The sequence below is a fragment of the Epinephelus lanceolatus genome, chromosome 20 (assembly GCF_041903045.1).
Source record: "Epinephelus lanceolatus isolate andai-2023 chromosome 20, ASM4190304v1, whole genome shotgun sequence".
NCBI lineage: Eukaryota > Metazoa > Chordata > Actinopteri > Perciformes > Serranidae > Epinephelus > Epinephelus lanceolatus.
The window spans coordinates 36,719,328-36,740,220 of NC_135753.1; the positions used below are offsets into that span (position 1 = coordinate 36,719,328).

General features: G+C 43.2%; 1 protein-coding gene across 1 annotated transcript in view; it reads left to right on the forward strand.

The window, feature by feature from the left end:
• The first annotated feature begins 1,197 nt into the window (after positions 1–1,197).
• vopp1b (VOPP1 WW domain binding protein b) overlaps positions 1,198–20,893 on the forward strand; it is a 45,460-nt gene continuing 25,764 nt past the window's right edge. The window contains exon 1 of the mRNA XM_033638291.2: positions 1,198–1,474. Coding sequence (XP_033494182.2) covers positions 1,424–1,474 — 51 coding nt within the window. The 5' untranslated portion in view covers positions 1,198–1,423. The remainder of the gene's footprint in view (positions 1,475–20,893) is intronic.

A 20,893-nucleotide genomic window follows, 5' to 3' on the forward strand; every position in this document is an offset into this window, starting at 1 on the left:
CATCACTACTGATTAGCCATTTGCATGAAGGAGCAGTTGAACAGGTGTACCTAATAAAGTGGACGGTTGACGGTGTAATGTTTTAAATTGTATTGGACAGTAGTCAGGTTTCCATCCACCTATTTTTATTCGCATTTCCAACAATTGCAAAAAAAAAAACTTGAATGGAAACGCCAGAAATTCGAAAAAGGGACGAAATATCGCAAAAACGTTTTTACGCTTGGAGGGGGTGGAAAAGTCAGCGTATCGATATTAGGAAAATGCGACTTTTGGCAATGGAAACAGATTTAGCGAATAAACAATGACGTAGGCTACTGAATCCTACTTCTACTTCACGCACACACCTGTGTGAACTTGGAGAGAGGTAATTACTCCAGTGTCAGGTGAGTGTATTTCGCAACTTACCTGAATAGACTGGATGTGTTGAATACTGCTGCATCATGTGCGCTGCCTGGTGTACCAACACAGACATCACGGCATTATGTAGGCTACGCTGACAGCGCTGATATGAGTGTGATGAGAGCTCTCGCAACAGCCAAAAGTTCCCAAGGAATCTCTCCATCTTGTCATAGTTATGAATGTGCCGGTAATTGTTTACATCAGTTGTGGACATGAGACGCTCTCAATGACGTCATCTCACAGCGCCCTCTTCTTCTACGGGTGTTCTTCTGCATTTTTATTTTTCATGAGAAGCGCCACTTTCTGCTCGACCTGTTGACTCCCAATACTCGCAAAACAGTAATGAATGGAAACGTGCATAAATTCGCATTTTCTTTTGCGCATTTTTACAAAATTCGCTTAAAATTTGCGACACATTTAGATGGAAACCCAGTTTGTGTCTGGCGTTGTTTGAGCATTTGTGTGTGTTTGAGATGTTCTTCCCAAATGATATTTGAATATCTATTTTTTACCCAATTGGCTCTGTAACTTTCAGAAGATGGAGACAAGAACATTTTTCACATCTTTAAGGAGTTTTTATTTCTATTTTGTGTGTTTTATACAATAAATGCGCCAAATTCCTCTAAAACACAATAATAATAAAATGTGTGTTTCTGTTTGTGTGTGCGCGCGCGTCAGTGTGTGTTTGTGTTTGTGCGCGCGCGCGTGTACAGGGCGGGGGAGGGCTGGTAAAGGGGCGTGGAATAAGACAACATCACAGGCTAATGCAGCTTCCCAGCATGCCATTAATCTCCGTCTGTGGACCGTCTGACCGTCACCCTGGTTGCCTCCATCCGTCCTCTCACCCGAAGGACTCCGAGCCGGACCTGATGGATCTGATCTCTGGGTGTCATCAGTAACGTTAGCGGGATGAAAGCGACATAGTGATTAAGGGAGCATCTCCTCCTCCTCCTCCTCCTCCTCTTCCTCGTCCTTCACTTTTGCACCAGCGGAGCTTGGCTTTCACTCTCCCACCGGCGGAGATATGAGGAATCCAGTGGCCGATGTAGCCCTGACATTCTGGCTATTTCTAGAGGTGAGCGCTGCCTGCTGTTATTGTCCCGAGCGGCGGTATTTTTAGGGCTTTTGACAGACAGACACGTCTGGTGTCCAGCATGGTGCTGCCCCTCTGAGTGTGTTTAATATGTGGAGACAATAAAAGGTTTTGTTGGAGGCAGCGGGCTGCCTGTGATATCGCTCTGTGTGCCGCCTGGTATTGTTTTGAGCGTTCTTCGCCAAATCCCATTCAAAAATATCATAATTTCACATTGTTCCGCTTGACACGAAAAATACACACATGATAGAAGACAGATTAGGATATTTATAATATTAATAGCATCCGCTGGGAACTTCGGCATATAAGTGACCCACCAGGAAACACTTAATACCAATAAAATCTTAACTTAACATTGGTAGCACTCTTATCCCCGCTTCCATCTCTCCAGTGTTTTCTAAAGAACAAATACATATAAAAAAGAGTAGATGCTGGTGGCATAATGTGCATGATGGATAAAGAGAATGGAGAGCAAATAGTCCTTTTATTGATGATAAAACACACTGACTTGTTTGATAGGATGCTCTGTGAGAGTGCTCAGCAGGCTGTGGAGCTACCTGTGATTCTGTCATCCTTTGTCCTTGTGCCCAGACCCCCATACCTGCTCAGTAGGTTACTGGGCCTGTAGGACACACTCACACACACACACACAGGTGTGCATGAGGCTGAATCCAGTTCCAGGCTGTAAATCACATTTTTTTAAAAAATTAATTTGTCATTATATTTTACTGCATGTGATGTGATTTTTAAGTGTTGTCGTAACATATTTCTCAGAGCTTGATGTATTTATGCTTTTTAAAAACCCAATGTCGTGTCAGCAAAGTGTTCCTCTTTTCTTTACTGTGTATCACATGCTCGTTTTAAAGGGTGACTTCAGTATTTGTCAACCTGGCCACAATTTTCTCATGTTTTTGTGCCCAAGGGACTAACGGCAACAGCAGTTTTTAAAATTGGTCCAGTACTGAGTGAGCCTGCTGTAGCTGACAGCAGCGAAACAGGCTGCAATATAACCACTGGGGGCAATTGACCTATGGCTGAGTCCCGCCCTCAAACGCGATGAGCCAATCACAGTGCGTATAGCCATTCCCATACACTGGGACATTCTCTGCCTGGACGTCCATTGAAATGCATTACAGAAAGTCAGTTTTGTTCGGTTTTATGAGCTTTTTCTGAGATTTGAAGTTTAAAAATGGTCAAACGGTGTGCATGGGGTACATGCAACTCTGACACAAGGTATCCTGAGAGGCTGGGCGACCACGTGTATTTTTTACACTTTAAACCACATCTCAACCGAGAAAAGTGTCTCCTTTGGATAAAGTTGTGTGGTAACGTTAGACCACAACATCAACTCAACGTGAATAAGATTAACAATTAACTTCTGGAGCTTAGCTTCATTAACTTATCTGTAATGGCAGAGATAACAAAGGTTGGCAAACGTTATGCTGAATGATTCAGTGTAAATACTGTAGCACCAAACTAACGGAGAGACACTCTTGGTAAAGATGGTAAAAAGGCCGTTATCCTTTTCTCATATTCTGAGCCAAAAACCTTAACTTCAGTGGCACTTTAACTTGTTGTCTTTGATGGTGACGGCAACCAGATGCGGTTCACAAGCGTACACTGTGACCTGTAAATTTTGGCTTGTAATTTAAGCTTTTCATCGACCTTCTCAACAATAAAATGATGAATATATCCCTCCAATGCGTAGTTTAGGCCCTTTTGGTTACTTCTCAATGACATCTGATCGTTATGTCTCCAAAAATCATCAGTTGCCTCCTGTGAAATGCCGTGTACTGTGACACCTGCCATAGCGCCGCTCACTGAATGTTGATAGTTTGTCCGAGTGAGTGGAGGGGGGCGTGGCTTAGCCATAGGTCAGCTGTGCATTGTCAATTTACGTCCACTTAAAGTGTTTGTTTTTGCCACTGACAGGCTCAGGTTGATATTCTAAGTGTCTGACAACATTATGTAAAGGATCCCTACAAAATTGTAATCACCAAAGCCACCAAACTCCATTTAAGTAACAGTAATTTTATCATTGTAAAACGCACTTCATTAAAAGTAAAAAAAAAAATAAAATAAAATCACAAAAGCCATCTTGGTTCATCTCTCCACTGTTCCAACAATCAACAAACTCTCATCTTTGATTGAAATCAAACCTGATTCACCCAGTTAGACGTGAAAACATGCTGCCTTTATACACAATAAAATTACTGCTTATTAAATATGGAGTCTGGTGGGTTTTGTGATGGTGATTTTGGGGCTGTTTCGGGTCAAACAAAAGGATCTTGTGCTTTAACACAAAGGGTTATCTCTGTAAGCATCCTTTCCATAATGTTGTCAGACACTTAGAATAGCAATCTGAGCCTGTCAGTGGTAAAAACAAACACTTTTAAGTGGACGTACATTGAGGGTGCACAATTGCCCCAAGTGATTATAATGCAGCCTGTTTCACTGCTGCCGACTGCAGCCCTCTCCCCTCCCAAAATTGTTGTTCCCATTAGTCGCAGGGTCCAGGTTAGAGAATATAGAGGTTAGTCTTTAACATCTCATAATGAGAATAATTTAGAGTTGTGTGAATGTTCTGGATGTTACTGAGGATTTAAGGATCATTTGAGGAGAATGAGGGGATGGTGATGAGTTCCCATTTTATTTTACAGGGCTCTGAAGGAAGCACAATGTGGTCACAATCTCCACTCCTCCTGCCAGTCCTGTACCGCTGACACTCATGTCTATTCATGTATTATTAATCAGGGGCCGGGCAGCTCTGCCTCTTGTTATTATTCTTCTTCTTCCTCCTACAAGGAAATCTGCCTTCCCATGCATGCACAGAACTTTGCACATAGGTTCAGTCCTGCACCAGTTTCTCACCTGGTGTTGTGGGGTAGTAGTCCTGATGGTGGGGCTACAGCAAATTTGAAAATTCATAACGTATTTGTCATGAGTGCAACCACTTTGCAACTTTCACCAAAATGTAGCCCGATGTAAACAGAAATGTTCAGATGCTTCGAGCTTCAGGAATTATTATATTATATTATATTATATTATTATTACACCCACCTCCTCCCACAGTATTTGCCCAGCTGACACCAAACTTGCTCCACAGCATCTTCAGACTGCTCTCCACAAATGATCCAGCCAGATTTGTGAAATATCAAAAATTGAGCCCAAAGTGTATCAGAATGTCTTACTGTAAATAGCTACTGCATATTCTTGCTGAATAAATCTCCAATGTTCCTAAAAAATGACAGCAATTTTGATGTGATTGTAGAAGTAGTGTGGTAAATTGCAGATTGAATCCCAAAAATAGAATTTCAGTCTTAGTCAAAGAAAACTTTATTTCCATTTGCAGTATTAAATTTGGCGGCATGGCTCTGTTCTGGGGCCTCTCTGCCTGTCCTCAGGCCTACGCAGAAAGCCTCGTCTACAAGTCTATGTGGAAAGCCTGAGGCAGAGAGAGCACACCTCCCTGCCCTTCCATGTGCATATGAGGAAAGCCTGGGCCAAAGAGAGCAAACGTCCCTGCTCTTCCATGTGCCTACATGGAAAGCCTAAGGCAGGGAGAGCAGCAGCAAAGACCCCCCAGGAACAGATAGAGCAGCGTCAATGACAAACAGAAATGACATTGATAAGTCAGACACAGCAAAAGGAGGAGCTGGGGTGGAGGCAGGTTGCAAAGCAGCTTGCAGAGGAAGCAGCAACAGTAGACAGGTCAGAGCAGTTTAAATAGGGCGCCATGAATGAGATTCACCAGTTGGTTGCATAGAAAGGAATCATGTGATCTATCAGCTGACTCCCTTCCATCAATCGGCTGCTCCAACAGTTGATTGTGGTGCTTGAGATCAGCTGATGTAGCTGGGATGTGAGCTGAGCTTGACATCGTGTCCTGCCTGAACTAACGCTATGCTCAATTTTTGACAATATTTTGTTGTCTCTCTAACTACAGCAGTCAGTGGAGATGAGAGCATCTTTAAACATCACTTACTGAGAAATCAGTCTTTATAAAAATAAATGACAGTAATCTTTATATTGTCTATGAGGTACAGAAATTCTCAGAATTTTGTCTTGAGTACAGAAGTTTTGACACCAGTTTGAAATCTGCCTCTACAGGCAAACCTGACTGCTGAAGTCATAGCGTGATGCCACTGATGATTTCTTATTTGGCTCAATAAGATCCTGACTTGCTCTTGTTGTCTCAGGTTGTGGGTTTGAGTCCTGGGTGATGCAGAATAAAAATGCATATCTACTGACGTTTCTGTAGGCCGACACAGAAGTTAGCGTTACCTTGGTTTCCTCGTCATAAAGCCTGTGGGATTTTTCCATTGGATTTTGGATTATTGCTGAAAATAAACTCTGTGGCAAACATATATTTATGATCCTGAGACAATTTGTTCAGCAAGATAATCTCCACAAATCAACACCACTTTTATGACTTTTGAAGCCTAAATGCAATTGGCAAAAGTAAAAAGCCAGCGTTAGGCTATAAACGAACTATACCACGGTCACATGACTTCAACGTTGCCACCACTGCAAGGCTGTAAAGCCATGTTCGGCGTGATGACATTCTGTAGTCTCATTTAGCAACTTGTTAAGACACATAAAAGCTTCAAAATTCACGGTGGGATATTTACTGATGAATTTTATGTCGTAGAACAAAACATGAAAGTCTCTTAAGCCTCTGGTAACCACAGGCCTTGTTCAGGCATCGAACCAAAAACCCACTGACTTTGAGACGAGGGAACCAAGAGTGCTAACATGCTAACTCTTTCCCTCCTGTTTCTGTCAGTTGTCTTCCTCCTCTTCCTTTCTTCACCTCCCTTCTTCCCCTTCTTCTCCTTCCTCCTAAAATGCCCGGCCTCGACTCACTGCTGCACAGCAGCTATAATTCTTATCATTATTATTTTATTTCATTCAGCAGACTTAGGGAGCACATCCATTTTGAATGTGAGCAGGCAGCTGAGGGAGTTAAGCCCTCAGACCTTGTATTGGCTGCGTTCACTTTGATAAGAGGTTCTGACAACTTGTACATTTGGATTGAGACTGCTGATGTTTTGTTTCATTTCCAACGGCTTTGACCAGCAAAAGCTTAAGTCGTTTTACATCTGTCGGGGTGGAAAAGCAATACCAGAACCTTTACCCGTAACCTTTAAGTGATTCAATAGAGTACTTCATTTCATACCATTTTTGGGTGTTGCAGAGATGGTGCAGCTGTCGACCCTGAAGTTTCTTCATTCTTGGTGAGGTTCTTTATCATGTGACTCATTTCCAGCAGAGCATGTGAGCTGAACACGAGCACGCAGGGATTGTGAGTGGAAGGATTTTGGATGGACTGCATAGTAGATTTTCTAAAACGTTAGTCACCCTATCTGGTCTTCATCCCGTTCCCAGTTTCGTTTCAGTACCACTCACACCTCACACCTAGGGTTGGGTCGGTTCTCGGTAATACCAATTCAGTCCGGTACTCCGTCTTGGACCGGATTTTATTTTTTGAGACCGACCGGACCGCATACTCGGGCAGAACGTACGCGGAGCGGACGCTGCGGAGGTCTGCTTGGTAAAAGTGGACGTCCGCAAGCCCTGTGCACGCAAAGCACAACCAAGCGGACTCCGCTCCGCGCACCAGTGTCACACAAAAGACTGTTTGGCATGTATTTTTCACATTGCGGGGATTTTTCACGGACATTTTTACACGGAGTTCGCTCCTCTTATAGTACGCCCGAGTCTGTGGGCACCTGTGTCTGCCTCTTCACCAAGCGCACAGCGAGCAGGACAGAGAGGGGGGCGGGGACTGAGCTAGGAGGTGCGAGTGCGCATGTGCCTCTACTGTAGCCTGGAGTTTGTTTAATAGTGACGGGAGTCGATAGTGGCGGACAATTTAGTCTCGACGAAATCAAGGAATGCGCCACTATGGCAACACTTTGGCTTTGAGCCAGACGAAGGAGGCAACCCTTGTTTGCACTGATTGAGTAAGCTGCAAAATTTATTTGTAAGGAATAAAAGAAACAACTTGTTACTGTCATTCTGTTGTCCTAAGGTCGTTTTTTATTTTAAATGAGTCAATTGCGCCCCCAAGTGGCGAAAATCCGGTATTACCGACTTGATGCGTTTTTTTACAAACCCGGACCGTTTTTTTTTTTTCTCATACCGACCCAACCCTACTCGCACCTGACCCAGAATGCATCCATGTGTCGAGTACGCGTACTTTTCCATTAAAAAATCGTCTGCTGCGAGCTCTACTGCTGGAGTCTACAAATTACTTGAGAAGAAAACTGAGCGAGCAGTGAGGGAATTGAGGTGAAATCTGAACTAATATTGATTGAGTGGCTTTACGGGGTTGTTGCTGCTGCACTTGTTGGCCAGTTGTACGTCGCATTGAATCAAAGAACACTTGCGGTGCTTGGCTGCGTGCAATAAGGTGAAAATGGAATTGAATGAAGGTATCGTTAGACTGCAGGAGTTAGGTTGGACTAGGTAGGACTAGGTTGTTTCAGTGGGTACCTTAAAGGTAAGTGGGGAGGCTGTGGCTCAGAGGTAGAGCGCGTCGTCCACTAATTGGAAGATCAGTAATTGCTCCCCGGCTCCTCCAGTCTGCATGTCGAAGCATCCTTGAGCAAGATACTGAACCCCAAATTGCTCCCGATGGCTGTTCCATTGGTGTGAGTGTGTTAAAAACTGAGCAGTAGGTGGCACCTTGTATGGTAGCCCTGGCCACCAGTGTGTGTTTATGTGTGTGAATGGGTGAATGTGACTGGTAGTATGAAAAGCGCTTTGAGTGGTCAGTAGTGATGGCCAAATGAAGCCTCATGAAGCATTTTCTTTATTTTATGAGCCCACTAGATGGCGCTTTTTGCTCAACAAAAGGTTTTGTTCTTTGAGCCTCTCTTTATACCATGAGCGCCATCTAGTGGGCTCAGAAAATAAAGAAAATGCGTCATGAGGCTTCATTTGGCCATCACTAAACTAGAAAGGCGCTCTACAAGTGCAGGTCCATTTAAAGGTATTGAGTAGCGATACCCAGTCGACCACTCTTCAGGGAATATTGTAGAATGTAGCTTAAAATGTCTCACTGAAAGAGATGCAGGTTTAGTTTAGAATCTCAGGGATTTAAGATTCTGTCCACACTCATGAGCAGTCTTTTTTTGTCACTTAAATATCACGGGCATTACTACTGTAGGGTTTGAGGATGTGCAGGTACATGTACAAAGTTAGGTATGGGAAAAAAACTGATGCAGCATAGTACTGTGATATTGTATCTATACAGGGGTGTCAAGTGTCAGTCTTTTATTACATTTTTGGTTTTTGCAAATACACATTTCAATTCAACTTTTGGTGCTAAAATAGTAAAATGAATCGCTTTTTGGGTCCACTATATGGCACGTTATCTCAAAAAGGACTGCAGACTGCTTCTCCAAACTAGAGCAGGACACCAAAGTCACACCGGAGCAAACACCGCAGACCTCCTGCAAAATGCAGCACAAGGGTGGAGCAGAAAACGGCTCAAACATGGGTGTTGCCATTAAGCAGGATACCCTCATGTGAAGTGTTCGGCTCGCGCTTCGTCTGTCCTCTCAGAGGGCGTTAAATCTGCCCACAGTTCAGTCTGTCAGGTGTATGCAGCATTTCTGACAGGTGTTATGACGGTGTTGGTCAGTCTGTCTGCTCTGTGTCACATTTTGCTGCAATAAAAATGATTAAATGATGATTGACGAACAGACTGAAAACTTTATCTCAGGAGGTCAAACTGATGTTGGCAAAGTTTTCCTTTGGCAACTTATTTGCAGTTGGGAAAAAAGGTAATAAATCGCAATATATTTTACCACAATACTCAGCATCTTGACCTAAGTATTGTGATAGTACCGTATTGTAGGTCGTCTGGTGATTCCCACCCCTAAACAAAGTACACGTCTTAATCATTGAAAAATTTAAATGTGTAACTGAAAAAGTGTTGTCTACTCTCCTCTGGTGAAAATATTAGAAGTTCTTAGTCGTAGTATTAAGTAGAAACAGACGATTTCACAACTGCGACAATAAAACAGATGTATTAAAGTTAATAGTGGTGGAATGAAATTTATCATATTTACTCAAGTATTGCACGGAAGCACAATTTGTCTCCACTGTGACTTGAAGAAAGTGCGTTCACACACAGTTTTCACCTACAGTAGAATGAATGAATGAATGAATGAGGTGGCATGATGGTGCAGTGGCTAGCTTTGTTGCCTCACAGCAAAATGGCTCCTGTTTCAAACCCGTGGTGTGCAATCTGAACCCCGGGGTGGGGGAGCCCTTCTGTGTGGAATTTGCATGTCCTCCACATGTCAGCGTGGGTTTTCTCCAGGCACTTTGGCTTCCTCCCACAGTCAAATATGCAGGCTAGGTTAATTGGTGACTCTGAACGGGCCGTAGATATGAGCATTAACCTTTTTTCCTGAGATACAACTGCAGCGTAACCAGACACACGTCTCTGTCAGGTTGATGTAGAAGTACAATGTTTTCTTCTGAAGTAAAAGTACACATTCAGTAAATAGTATACCGCCAAATTCTTTACCTTGCAGGTGCTTCGGAGGCCTTTTGTTTGTTGTTTAGCTGTGCCATAGAATAGCAGCATAGTTTAAACATCATAATAAATCTGTAGCTGTCTGGGGCCAAGGTGTGTTACTGAAGTGCGGTGTCGACAGTGAAGTTGTTTGTATGATGGGCTCTGGAGAAAGCAGCAGGCGACAGTATCACAGGCCGAGCGCTCAGCCTGATCAGGCATGTTCTGAACTGGCGCTGCATTAGTGTGTTGAAGGAGTGGAGCTGAGTGGGTGAAAGACTTCTGTGACTATAGGATAGAGTTGATGACAGAAATACAAACAGGGACGGCCTCACGTTTGTGGGCTTTTGATTCCCTGCTCAGCTGATCACCCCTGAATCGCATCGTTTTATTGAATTGTTTTTACACTAATTGACTTGTATTAGATGGAGGTAGGATCAAGAGGAAGCTCGAGTTGAATTAGTGTGTGTTGCATGGCTGGGACGGCTCTCATTTGGAAAGAGAATATACCACAGACTCATTTTTACAATTCATTTCATGCTGTATAACTTCATTTGAAGTCATTTTAAAACACTTAAGAAGTCAAAACTGGTTCATTTGCTCATTTCAAATATCTAATATTAATTCATTCTTGCTAACTCTGAATTAAGCTTTGTGACTGATGGGCGCTGCATGTGCACCCTCCACTGAGCGGCCAGCACTGGTACAGACACTGGCATACAGGCAGCACATTAACCCAACAACAGCCAACTCTCTGAATCAGAGTTTAACAGCTACAGCTGAGTAAACAGTTGTTGGTGAGATCAGAGGTGTCTGTCTAAACCCTGCACCACCTAATTGTTCAAATGCTGTGGATTATGTGTTAGAATAAAACTATAGTCAGTCAGTCAAACTTAAACTGTGATTTTGATGTGAATACAAAGTAATTAGTTACATTTATTGCTGTTTCTGAGATGCTTTTGGTGGTTACAGTACAGTTATTGTGGGGACGATATATAACTCCTAACTCCTTAAGACAAACAAATTCTAACTAATTCGATGTGTATTTACTGAAGTATGGAAGATGAAGAAGATGAAGATGGAAGGGAGTCAGCTGATAGATCACATGATTCCTTTCTTTGCAACCACTTGGTGAATCTCATTCATGGCGCCCTATTTAAACTGCTCTGGCCTGCCTACTGTTGCTGCTTCCTCTGCAAGCTGCTTTGCAACCCGCCTCCACCCCAGCTCCTCCTTTTCATGCTGTGTCTTACTTATTAATGTCGTTTCTGTTTGTCTTTGCTGCTGCTCTCACTGCCCTTCCACGCGTCTACATGGAGCGCCTATGAGAGGTTTGCTCTCTCCACCATAGGCTTTCCACCTAGGCGCATGGAAGGGCAGGGAGGTGTGCTCTCTCTGCCTTACGCCAGGTGCACAACCTATTTCTCCTGTTTTAATGGTAATATAGAGTAATTATCAACCGCATAGAAATCAACCTATGGTCAACAGTCACTTTTAATAGTGGAAAAAAAGCGTATGCTTCTTTTTCTTTTGCATAAATAAATAAGATATTGTTTGTTTACAACTGCGATTGTAATTTATTTCCTACTTCCGGCACTGTTACGCTCCGTTTCTCCCATCTTGTCAACGCCTGAGTAGGAAAAATCCAACGCCTCCATGGTCCGACGGTCAACAGAACCGCTGCCGTGCTGCGCGATAGTCCGTTACTATCCGTCATTTTCACCTCCATTGGAATGAATGACTTTGGGTCAGCGTCAATCCGTCAGTGCGTTAGGTTGTGCACCTAGCTTTAGGCTTTCCGGTAGGCCTCAGGAAAGGCAGAGAGGCCCCAGATCAGAACCATACCACCAAATATGATAGCACAAATAAAGTGAAACACTGTGTAGATGTGAGTGTGCAGAAATCTTTTCTCCCAGTTTGGACTTGTTGTTGTGTTTCCAGCACATTGCAGGTTGTCCTGCACTCTGACTGGTTGAAAAGCAGTTGAACTGAATAGTTTTGCACTTTGTCATTTGTCTCATCATCAGAGCTGGTAATGTGGGCTAAATGGTGTGTTTGTTGAAAATCAGACTTAAGTCAGCTCTAATGACGGAGTGTGACTGACGTCAGATGTCTGTGTGGTTTTCAGGAACACATTATTTACTGCACAAGTCAGTCGCAATTATCACCTGGAAAAATATGGTCATTTTAACATGAAATCAGCCTGCTGCTGACTGTCCAACTCCTGCAGTGTAAAGAAGTGTGTAGCCAGAGACACTTTGGACGTTGTCAGAAGAATTTTGTACATTTTATTTTCCTGAATTAAACAAATATCTGAACAATATCTGAACAGTGTGCTGGAAGCTTAAAAACTGTCTCCATGTATTATTTAAAGCCTCATTTCAGACAGATGTTGGATTACTTTCAGATGCCGTTGGCCTTTTTTGTGTTGTGTGACAGTTGGCAGGATTATTATGAAAATATTTGAAACGTCCTCACCTTACATAAATCCCACACAGATAACTGACTGAGCTTTTCCTCAGGCCTTTCAGAGTCACTCAACCATTTATTGCCAAGAGACTGTTTTTTATTGTTTTAGTTTGCAGGTTATCTCTTTAGTTTTTGTTCCCTTTTGCTGTAGATTTTAATTAACATTTGTTTTATATTGTGATGTGATGTTTACTTGTATGCACCCCAGGAAGAGTAGTTGCTACTTTGGTATTGGTTATTAGGGATCTGAATAAACACTCAAGAAAAACCTTTGCCAAGGTGGTTAGCCGTCTGTTAGTGTAATTAATATAAGAAACAAAATAAAATCAGTCAACGGGGTTCAAGATAAGTAAGACATTAGGGTGAGTGATATGGGCAAAAATTCATATCCTGGTATTCTCTACTAAGTGGGCGACATGTTCAGCTGCATCCTGATCCCCTGTTATTTTTGCTGCATGTGTTTTTCCACAGCAGGGCAGGAAAGAGAAGTTTACCTGTTGGAGGTGAGCTGTTTGCAGAGGTGCAGTAAGAGCCTGTTGTCTGCAGCTCTTCATCAACATCTCACTGTGGCTGTTTGTGATATCACTCTTCCTCCCTGCTGTATTATTACACTTGTCTTAATTGAAGAAAAGCTGCTCACAAAGTTCCACTAATTCAGTGATAAACACATTTCATTTTCTGTAGATTCTTCACAATAAAAGCACTAGCTTATTATGTTATGTTAAAGCTTTTATTGCGAAGCAGCTAAATAAGGATTTTCGAGCAGCAACTTCACACATCTTCTAATACAGCTGATAGCGAACATGAAACAGTAAAATAAAGCAGATATCTTTTTTTTTTTTTTTTAAGATATTTTTTGGGGCTTTTTAGCCTTTAACGTATAGAACAGACAAGAGTGAAGGGGGAAGAGAGAGGGAGTGACATGCAGCAAAGGGCCACAGGCTGGAGTCGAACCCGGGCCGCTGCAGCAACAGCCTTGTACATGGGGCGCCTGCTCTGCCACTAAGCCACCAGCGCCCCGAAATAAAGCAGATATCTAAAGTACAAACAGGACGCAGGAGAGAAACTAAACTCCAAACCGCAGAGATTCAGTTAGAAGCTACAGACGTACTGAGAGCTGAACACACAGACTTTTAAAGACACCTGTCTCTCTGGTCTCCTGCAGACAGAGGTGAGGAGAGTCTCATATCACACACGCCCTGTTTGAGCGGGATGGTTTTGTGTTGGCTGCAGTCGGTGAGACGCCACTGCTACCCGCTTGATGGCGGGCGGCCTGGCTTTTGGACCTACTCTGGAGAAGGAGTAGGTGCGCAGCTCGGCGTGGCACCGCACGTCTAAACTGACAACAGAAACAAATCGGTGCTTGATTGGACATGGCTAAAAGTTACAGAGGAAAAGGCCCACAGTATTGTACGTGTGCTACTGCGGTAACTTAATTCATCTCACAGGCTGGGGGGCGCATGGTACCACACAAGATGAAAGGACCAGCTTAACAGCACAGCCAGCAGTTAAATACAGCTCATGGAGGTAATTGAAGTAGGTAAGCTAAGGCACTTTAAAACACAGCGTCTGATTGCCACAAATATTGGCAAAACGACTCCTTCTTTGACTTCTTTCGGAACACAGAGGCATGATACACACATTTGTAGATTTCCACGTACACTTTCCAGGGATAACTCTAAAGGTAAGGTTTTTAGGTTCTCTTCAGTTTCAAAGTCATCCACTGATAGTTGGCTGTACGTCCATGGGCACACTGCAAACAGGACCTGCTAATAGCTAATTCAGCTTAGTTTTAAAGGCGCCAGGTGTAGGCCTCAGAATAACTCTCTGAACTCATCGATGTATAAAGAGACCTGGATGCAGCGTTGGAGCTTGGTCATTCCTATTTAAGTTAGTCAGTGAAGCCAAAAACGTTAAACTGCAGCGTGTATTATTACCCAGATGATCGTCACTGCTTCCCCACTTCCCAATTAACCTGAATAGGGATATAATGGTTCAGATGTAAGTAGTGATGGCCAAACGAAGCTTCATGAAGCATTTTCTTTATTCTGTGAGCCCACTAGATGGCACTTTTCTTCAACAAAAGGTTGAAAGCACAGTTGACATTGACATTCTTTGAGCATCACTCTTTAAACCATGAGTGCCATGTAGTGGGCTCAGAAGAGAAAATGCTTCATGCAGCTTCGTTTGGCCATCACTAGATGTGAGTAATATCCATTTTATTTGGTTATTGTTTCATCCTTATAAAAACGTTCCTGTATTTGATCATAGATTGTAGAGATGACTGAATATAATTTTGTTGACTCAAACAAAGCCTATGTAAAAATTATCTGTACAGACAGATAAGCAGCAGGGACATGACACCAGCGATCACAGTGAACATGACTGTAGCTGTTGCTTGAACGTTTTCCCAGCAACGACTGAAACAGAATTTAGGTCTGTTCATCAGCAGCTTGCAGTCTTGCGCCATCTCAGTCTTCACGTGGTGACAGCAGACACATCACTGAACGTACCACTGAAGTCCATTTGGATTCAGCCTAACTCCATGGTCTCAGTTAAGAGACTCAGCAGTGCCTCTACTTTCTCAGTACACTTAGGAAAACCAATCTGTGTGTGAAGCTGCTCGTGCCTTTCTACCACTTCTCCATGGACGGACATACTGTATTACAGTATGGTGCGCCAACTGTTCAGCAGCAGACAAGAGAACTCTACAGAGTCATAAACACAGTCCAGAAAATAACTGGACTTCCCCTGCCCTCTCTGAAAGATAACTTCAGATGATGCTGCCTCTAAAGAGCCAGCAGCGTTCAGAGGGATGCAACTCACCGATATCACCATCTCCTCTCTTTTGGCATTTGGCACTATGTACAAATAGTAGCTTCCAATATTTTACATCTGTTGATTAGGGGAAAGTAGGCAGCACATGATCGGTTCTTGGCAAGTACCCGCCTGGACCAAATATTAAGTGTGGACTGGTAGCTGCCAGATTGCCTCTTGCGCACCGCCAAGGTGCCCTTGATCAAGCCCTTGAACCCCCAACTGCTTGGGGCACCTGTCCAAGGCATCTCTCCATTTAATGCATGCACAGGTCCTGTTTGTGCATGTGTGTGTATTTCTGGCTTGTGTGTATACGACGGCAGATTATGAAAGCATCTTCCTCTTGTCTCTGACTGGAGCTTTGGGTTTTGTCGACTCCAACTTGGGTCTTTGTCCACCTCTCTGTTCAGGCCACCGTATCTGTCCATGTGCAAGGGCAGGCTTGTTGTGTGCAGTCATCCAGTTAATGAACAGTCCATATCCAGGCTGGCAAGGATGTCGTTTCTGTGTCTATAATTAGAGTATGATTGCATTATCACGCAGCTATATAATTAAGGTTCTCTGGTGTTTGTTTCCTTCCTTCTATATTCAATCGAGGCTGTGAAATTGAATAACAAAAACTAGCCTACATGATTTTCTAATGTTGTTACATTAGTGCATGATTTCCTCGGGACACAGTGAAGAAATGCTGCAGCAGCCGCAGAGTTAAAAAAAGCACATTTTCTGTGATTAATTGCTTTGTGTTTACAGCATCTTTCTCTGTAGTTTGTGACAGTGAGTCTGTGTGTGTGTTTCACTGCGGCAATATATGGTCCTGGTGACACCTTTTGTAGCAGGAACTACCACAGAAGCCATTTTGTATTTGCCAGGTGTTTATCTGTCTGTGTGTGTGTCTGTCTGAAGCATCCCAATTGTGCAAGATGCAATCATGAAACGTTACATGTGTGTAGCTGAGATCAAAATGAAGGACGAGTTTGAAAATGGGTGCGGTCTGAGCAAGGTGGCGGCAAGTGGGGGTAGAAAGTAGGAAAGGGGCTCCCCTACTTAAAACCCACGCACACATTTGTTTTTAGTTGCGGATCTCTGTATTGCGGCTGGAGTAATCCAATCCCAAGATGGTTTTGAGGACCCAGTTCAGAATTAATCTGATCGGATTTCAGCTGTCACTTGGCTCAAATCTTGAAAGTAGGTTGTTCAAAAGAAGAAAAGGGATTCTGAAATTGGATTAGATCATGTAAATATGTCAGTCCATCTTTTTAAACTAAATTTCGTTGGTAACTTTTCTTTTATTGTAGCCTTTATTTTAGTGCCATGACAATATTTTCAACATGTAACAGGATCCTGGGCATATTTCTTTTTTAAACAGCTGTGCAAAAGCAGATAAAACAAAATAATAATAAAATAAATCAATAAATAATAAAATATTTTTCATTACAGTATAATTGTGCAGGTTTAAAGTCAGGTGTCCACAGCAATATTGACTTTTTGTTACCTTCAGTACCTAGTGCAGGTATTTTGAAATATTAATTTGACCATTCCCATGTAGAAACCAGTATTTACTTGTTTCAAATTACAGTATTTAGATAATTTGGCAGATATTAGGCACTCTCACCTCTAACAGCAGAGAAATGGTAACAACATGCCCGTTAATGCATACAGGCAGACCAGTACATTACCAAATGTACATCGTGTACATGACTCAAGAAGCTCAGACTTCCTCCAGCTCTGTTTCCTCCTAACTGTTCTCACTTCAGGCAAAACACAGATTGACAATCAAATGATGCTTGTTGGCTTGTTGCTGCTTGTTAATGGCATCTGAGGGGTCAGCGGAGATCAATAAGACAGGAAGGATGGGGAGAGGTGGATGGATGGCAAATGAGAGGAATGGAAGAAAGGAGTGAAATATAGAGGAGATGAAACAGAATGTTACAGTCCAGCAAGAGAGATTTTTACTGGCTGATATCGACGCAGTTCTGTCAGTATTTTAAAATCTCCTTTTGACCAAGATATTTCCTGAAATTGCCTGTTACAAAGTCACAAGAATTTCAGTTCATTCTTGGCAGTGTTTATTGATTAAGACCATAATGAGTAGGGGTGGGTACTCGATACCTTTAAGGTATCGACTGAAATAACCTGGTACCAGTAGCGGTCCTAGCACATTGGGTGCCATAAGCTACATTTTACAAGATAACATTGAATACATCGTGAGAACGTTATAATTTACCTCCGCCCAATCCTCATTGACACAGTGTAAATCAACGCAACCTCCGTAAGCGGTCCGTTGCGGCCACCGGCTGCTTAGAGGTAATGATAACGAGCTCTCCTGCTGCTGACGTCATGTTCTTTCTCTCCACATCCACTCCTCTCAGTAGTGTCGTGGTAGTTGAGTGGCCACCAGAGAGCTTTTGTGGTTTGACACGATAATGATACAGCATGATTCGGGGCTCATGTGATGTTGAATAACTCGTCCATCTTCCCCAGAGAGAAGGTAAAGTGTAACGAGCTGGGGAGGGGGCAGCACTGGCCAGCATTGCCCGGTACCAAGTAGTATCAAAACGTCAGTCCAACGATACCTGCATTCAGCCCTTTTTGGGCTGCAGGTCTGGTGAAGATAAGCGTGCTGTAGTCTGTTTGACGAAGTCAGGAGTTTAGTGTGCCACCAAAACGTTACAAATTATGGCTACTGTAAAATTTAAATTAAAAGCCTCAATGAAACGCAGAGTCCCTTTCTCTTTGCCACATGTTTTGAGAAATAAACGCAGGTCACAATTAGATGTCAGGTCTGGTTGCCATGGACACCATGAAGCAGTTCATTTTTATAATAGTTCTTTGGATGTAAAACCTCTTAAAGCCCACCGGTAGTGATGGCCAAATGAAGCCTCATGAAGCATTTTCTTTGTCTTCTGAGCCCACTAGATGGCGCTCATGGTTTAAAGAGAGAGGCTCAAAGAATGGCAATTCAGTGTGCTTCCAACCTTTTGTTGAACAAAAAGCGCCATCTAGTGGGCTCAGAAAATAAAGAAAACGCTTCATGAGGCTTCATTTGGCCATCACTACCCACCAGGTTGTGAGTTAGTTACTTAGATAGCACATACAAATGTAAGTATTTGAACTTTTGCCAGCCACCCTATGGAGGAAACTCATTTTGGCAGCTTGTATCCACGATCTCATTCTCTTGGTCACTACCCAGAGCTCATGACCATAGGTGAGAGTTGGGACGGAGATGGGTCAGTAAATCGAAAGCTTTGCCTTCCAGCTCAGCTCCCTCTTCACCACGACTGTCCAGAGTAGCGCCCACATCACTGCAGAAGCCACACCAAAGCACTGATCCAGGACTGGTTCTGTCAGCACCAGTTAGCGGCTAAACAATCAATCAATCAATTTTATTTATAAAGCCATTATCACAAATCACAATTTGCCTCAATGGGCCTTAGAGCATACGACATCCCTCTGTTCTGTCGTCATTTTTTAAAAGATACCCAGCCCTGATAATGAGAGACTAAACTGCTTTGAAATCCAAGACAATAAGAAAACATGATCATGTCAGTAGAGAAGTGTTGTCACCCCTACAGGGTAGAAAAAAATAGGACGTGGCGGCAGCTTGAAACAGTTGTGATGAGTGTGAAGGCCCTGCACTGGAGCAAAGCAGTGTTCAGGAACGTCTGACTCTTCTCAGGAAGCTTCTTTATTGACCCGTCTCCTTTCACCATCTAACCTACACCGTCCTGCAACTTCAAAGGCAAAACACAGCCTGATCACCACACACACACACACACACACACACACACACACACACACTCCTGCCTCTAAAGCTTTCATGTGCATTTGAGAACCATTGGAACTGTTCATCCCCACAAATGTCCTTTAGCCAAAACCCATCTGAGCTGCTTTTAAAGCAGGGAAACACATTCTCTGGTTGCGTAACGGTCATTTTTGTCCCGCAGGAGCACAGAGGGACATTTTCCTCTGCTGTCAGCGCTTTCACTGAGCTCTAATTAGAGAGGGACAATGAACAGAGCTGGACAGTGACCATTGCTGGCAGAGTGTCGGAGAGAGGATAACAATTAGGTCTAAACTAATGTAGATGGATCGCCACAACATTAAGAAGCCTTTGTCATTGTAGTTATTGTGCGTATTTCTATTTTAGAAATATTATTTTATGTTAATATTTGATTTTTGTCCTTTCTGTGCATGTACTGCAGGTAGTATGCCAATAACAAAGTCCTAATTTATCTCGCCTACACACACCATCCTACCAGAGGTGATGTTGTTAGGCAGTCGTTGGCAGAGTATTGGGAGATGAGAGGCCAAAAGCGATTAGATTCTGAGGAGGATTGAGAGGGAGGATCAAGTGTGTTGATATCAGAGCCTGAGCTGTTCATAGGATCTGCTTCAGCAGCACGAGGCCAGCAACAGCAATTAACTGCAGCCAGATAAGTGGACATACTGATGCAAAGAGGAAGGCAGACATATAAATGGTACTTGCATGACGTTAATGGCGTGTCCTCTCTCTCCAGCATTAGAGCTTGTGCTTATTCAAAAGCTGTGGCTGATGTTGAGCATCACATTCATGGTCACAAGAAGATGAATATTAATGAAATAGGTGATTCTGTGACATCAGCACCACTGTCAGGTCTAAACGTCCTCTTTTGGACACGGTCTACCACGTCATGTTGTGTCAAATATTATCCTTAAAGGCTGAATTGCATTAAATTTACCGTGAAAATTCACAGTCCCAGAGGATTAAACATGATTTCTTCTTTTTCCCCCCTTTTTTCACGCTTCTGCGTCTGCAACATGGTTTTCGGCTATTCGTCCATCTGTACATGTGTACGTATGTACATACATCTGTCCTATCATTGTGGATACGCTCAAGAACGCCCCAAGGAAATTTCTTCAACTTTGGCACCAATGTCCACTTGGACTTAAACTTCTGTATTTTTCAACCTGGGCCCTATTTCCCCATGTGTACGTGTGCGTATGATTCATAGGTACAACTCGTTTTAAAATTGGTTCAGTATTGAGGGAGGCGGATGCAGCTGCGAAACGAGCTAAAGCGGTAACGGGGGCAAATGAGTCCCGTATAAGTTTGCGCTTTAAAAGTGCTTTTTTTTGCCACTGACCGGTTCAGATCGCCAGTGCTATCTCTGTAAATAGCATACTAAGTGTTTCCCTTACTTCTGGGCTGTGTGACGTCATCTCACGAGAGCTTTGCTCCACTGTGTCTGTAGCTGTCTCTACTCGTGGGACAACCGTTTTCTTGAGGAAGAGGTGTTTCGGGATTGGATGTCTTCTCTTCTTCGGCTGGCAGTAGTCATCTTGGAAGAAGTGTGCACTGCAGACCCGATGGTCTGTAAGGCGCAGTGTCTGGACAGGAGTGTTAGCATCCATTTGTAGCACAACTAGCCACAACTTCAGCATCTCGCCGTCCGACAAAGGCAGCCTATGAAAGCTGTACGGGGTGTTGCGCGACATCCTGTTCTTGCGTTCGGGAAAAAGGCCCGTTTATTTGAGCACTCCAAAAACTCCGGTAACACTCCAGGGGGTAGCACGTAAAAGACTCCGTCCCAAACTCTGACTCT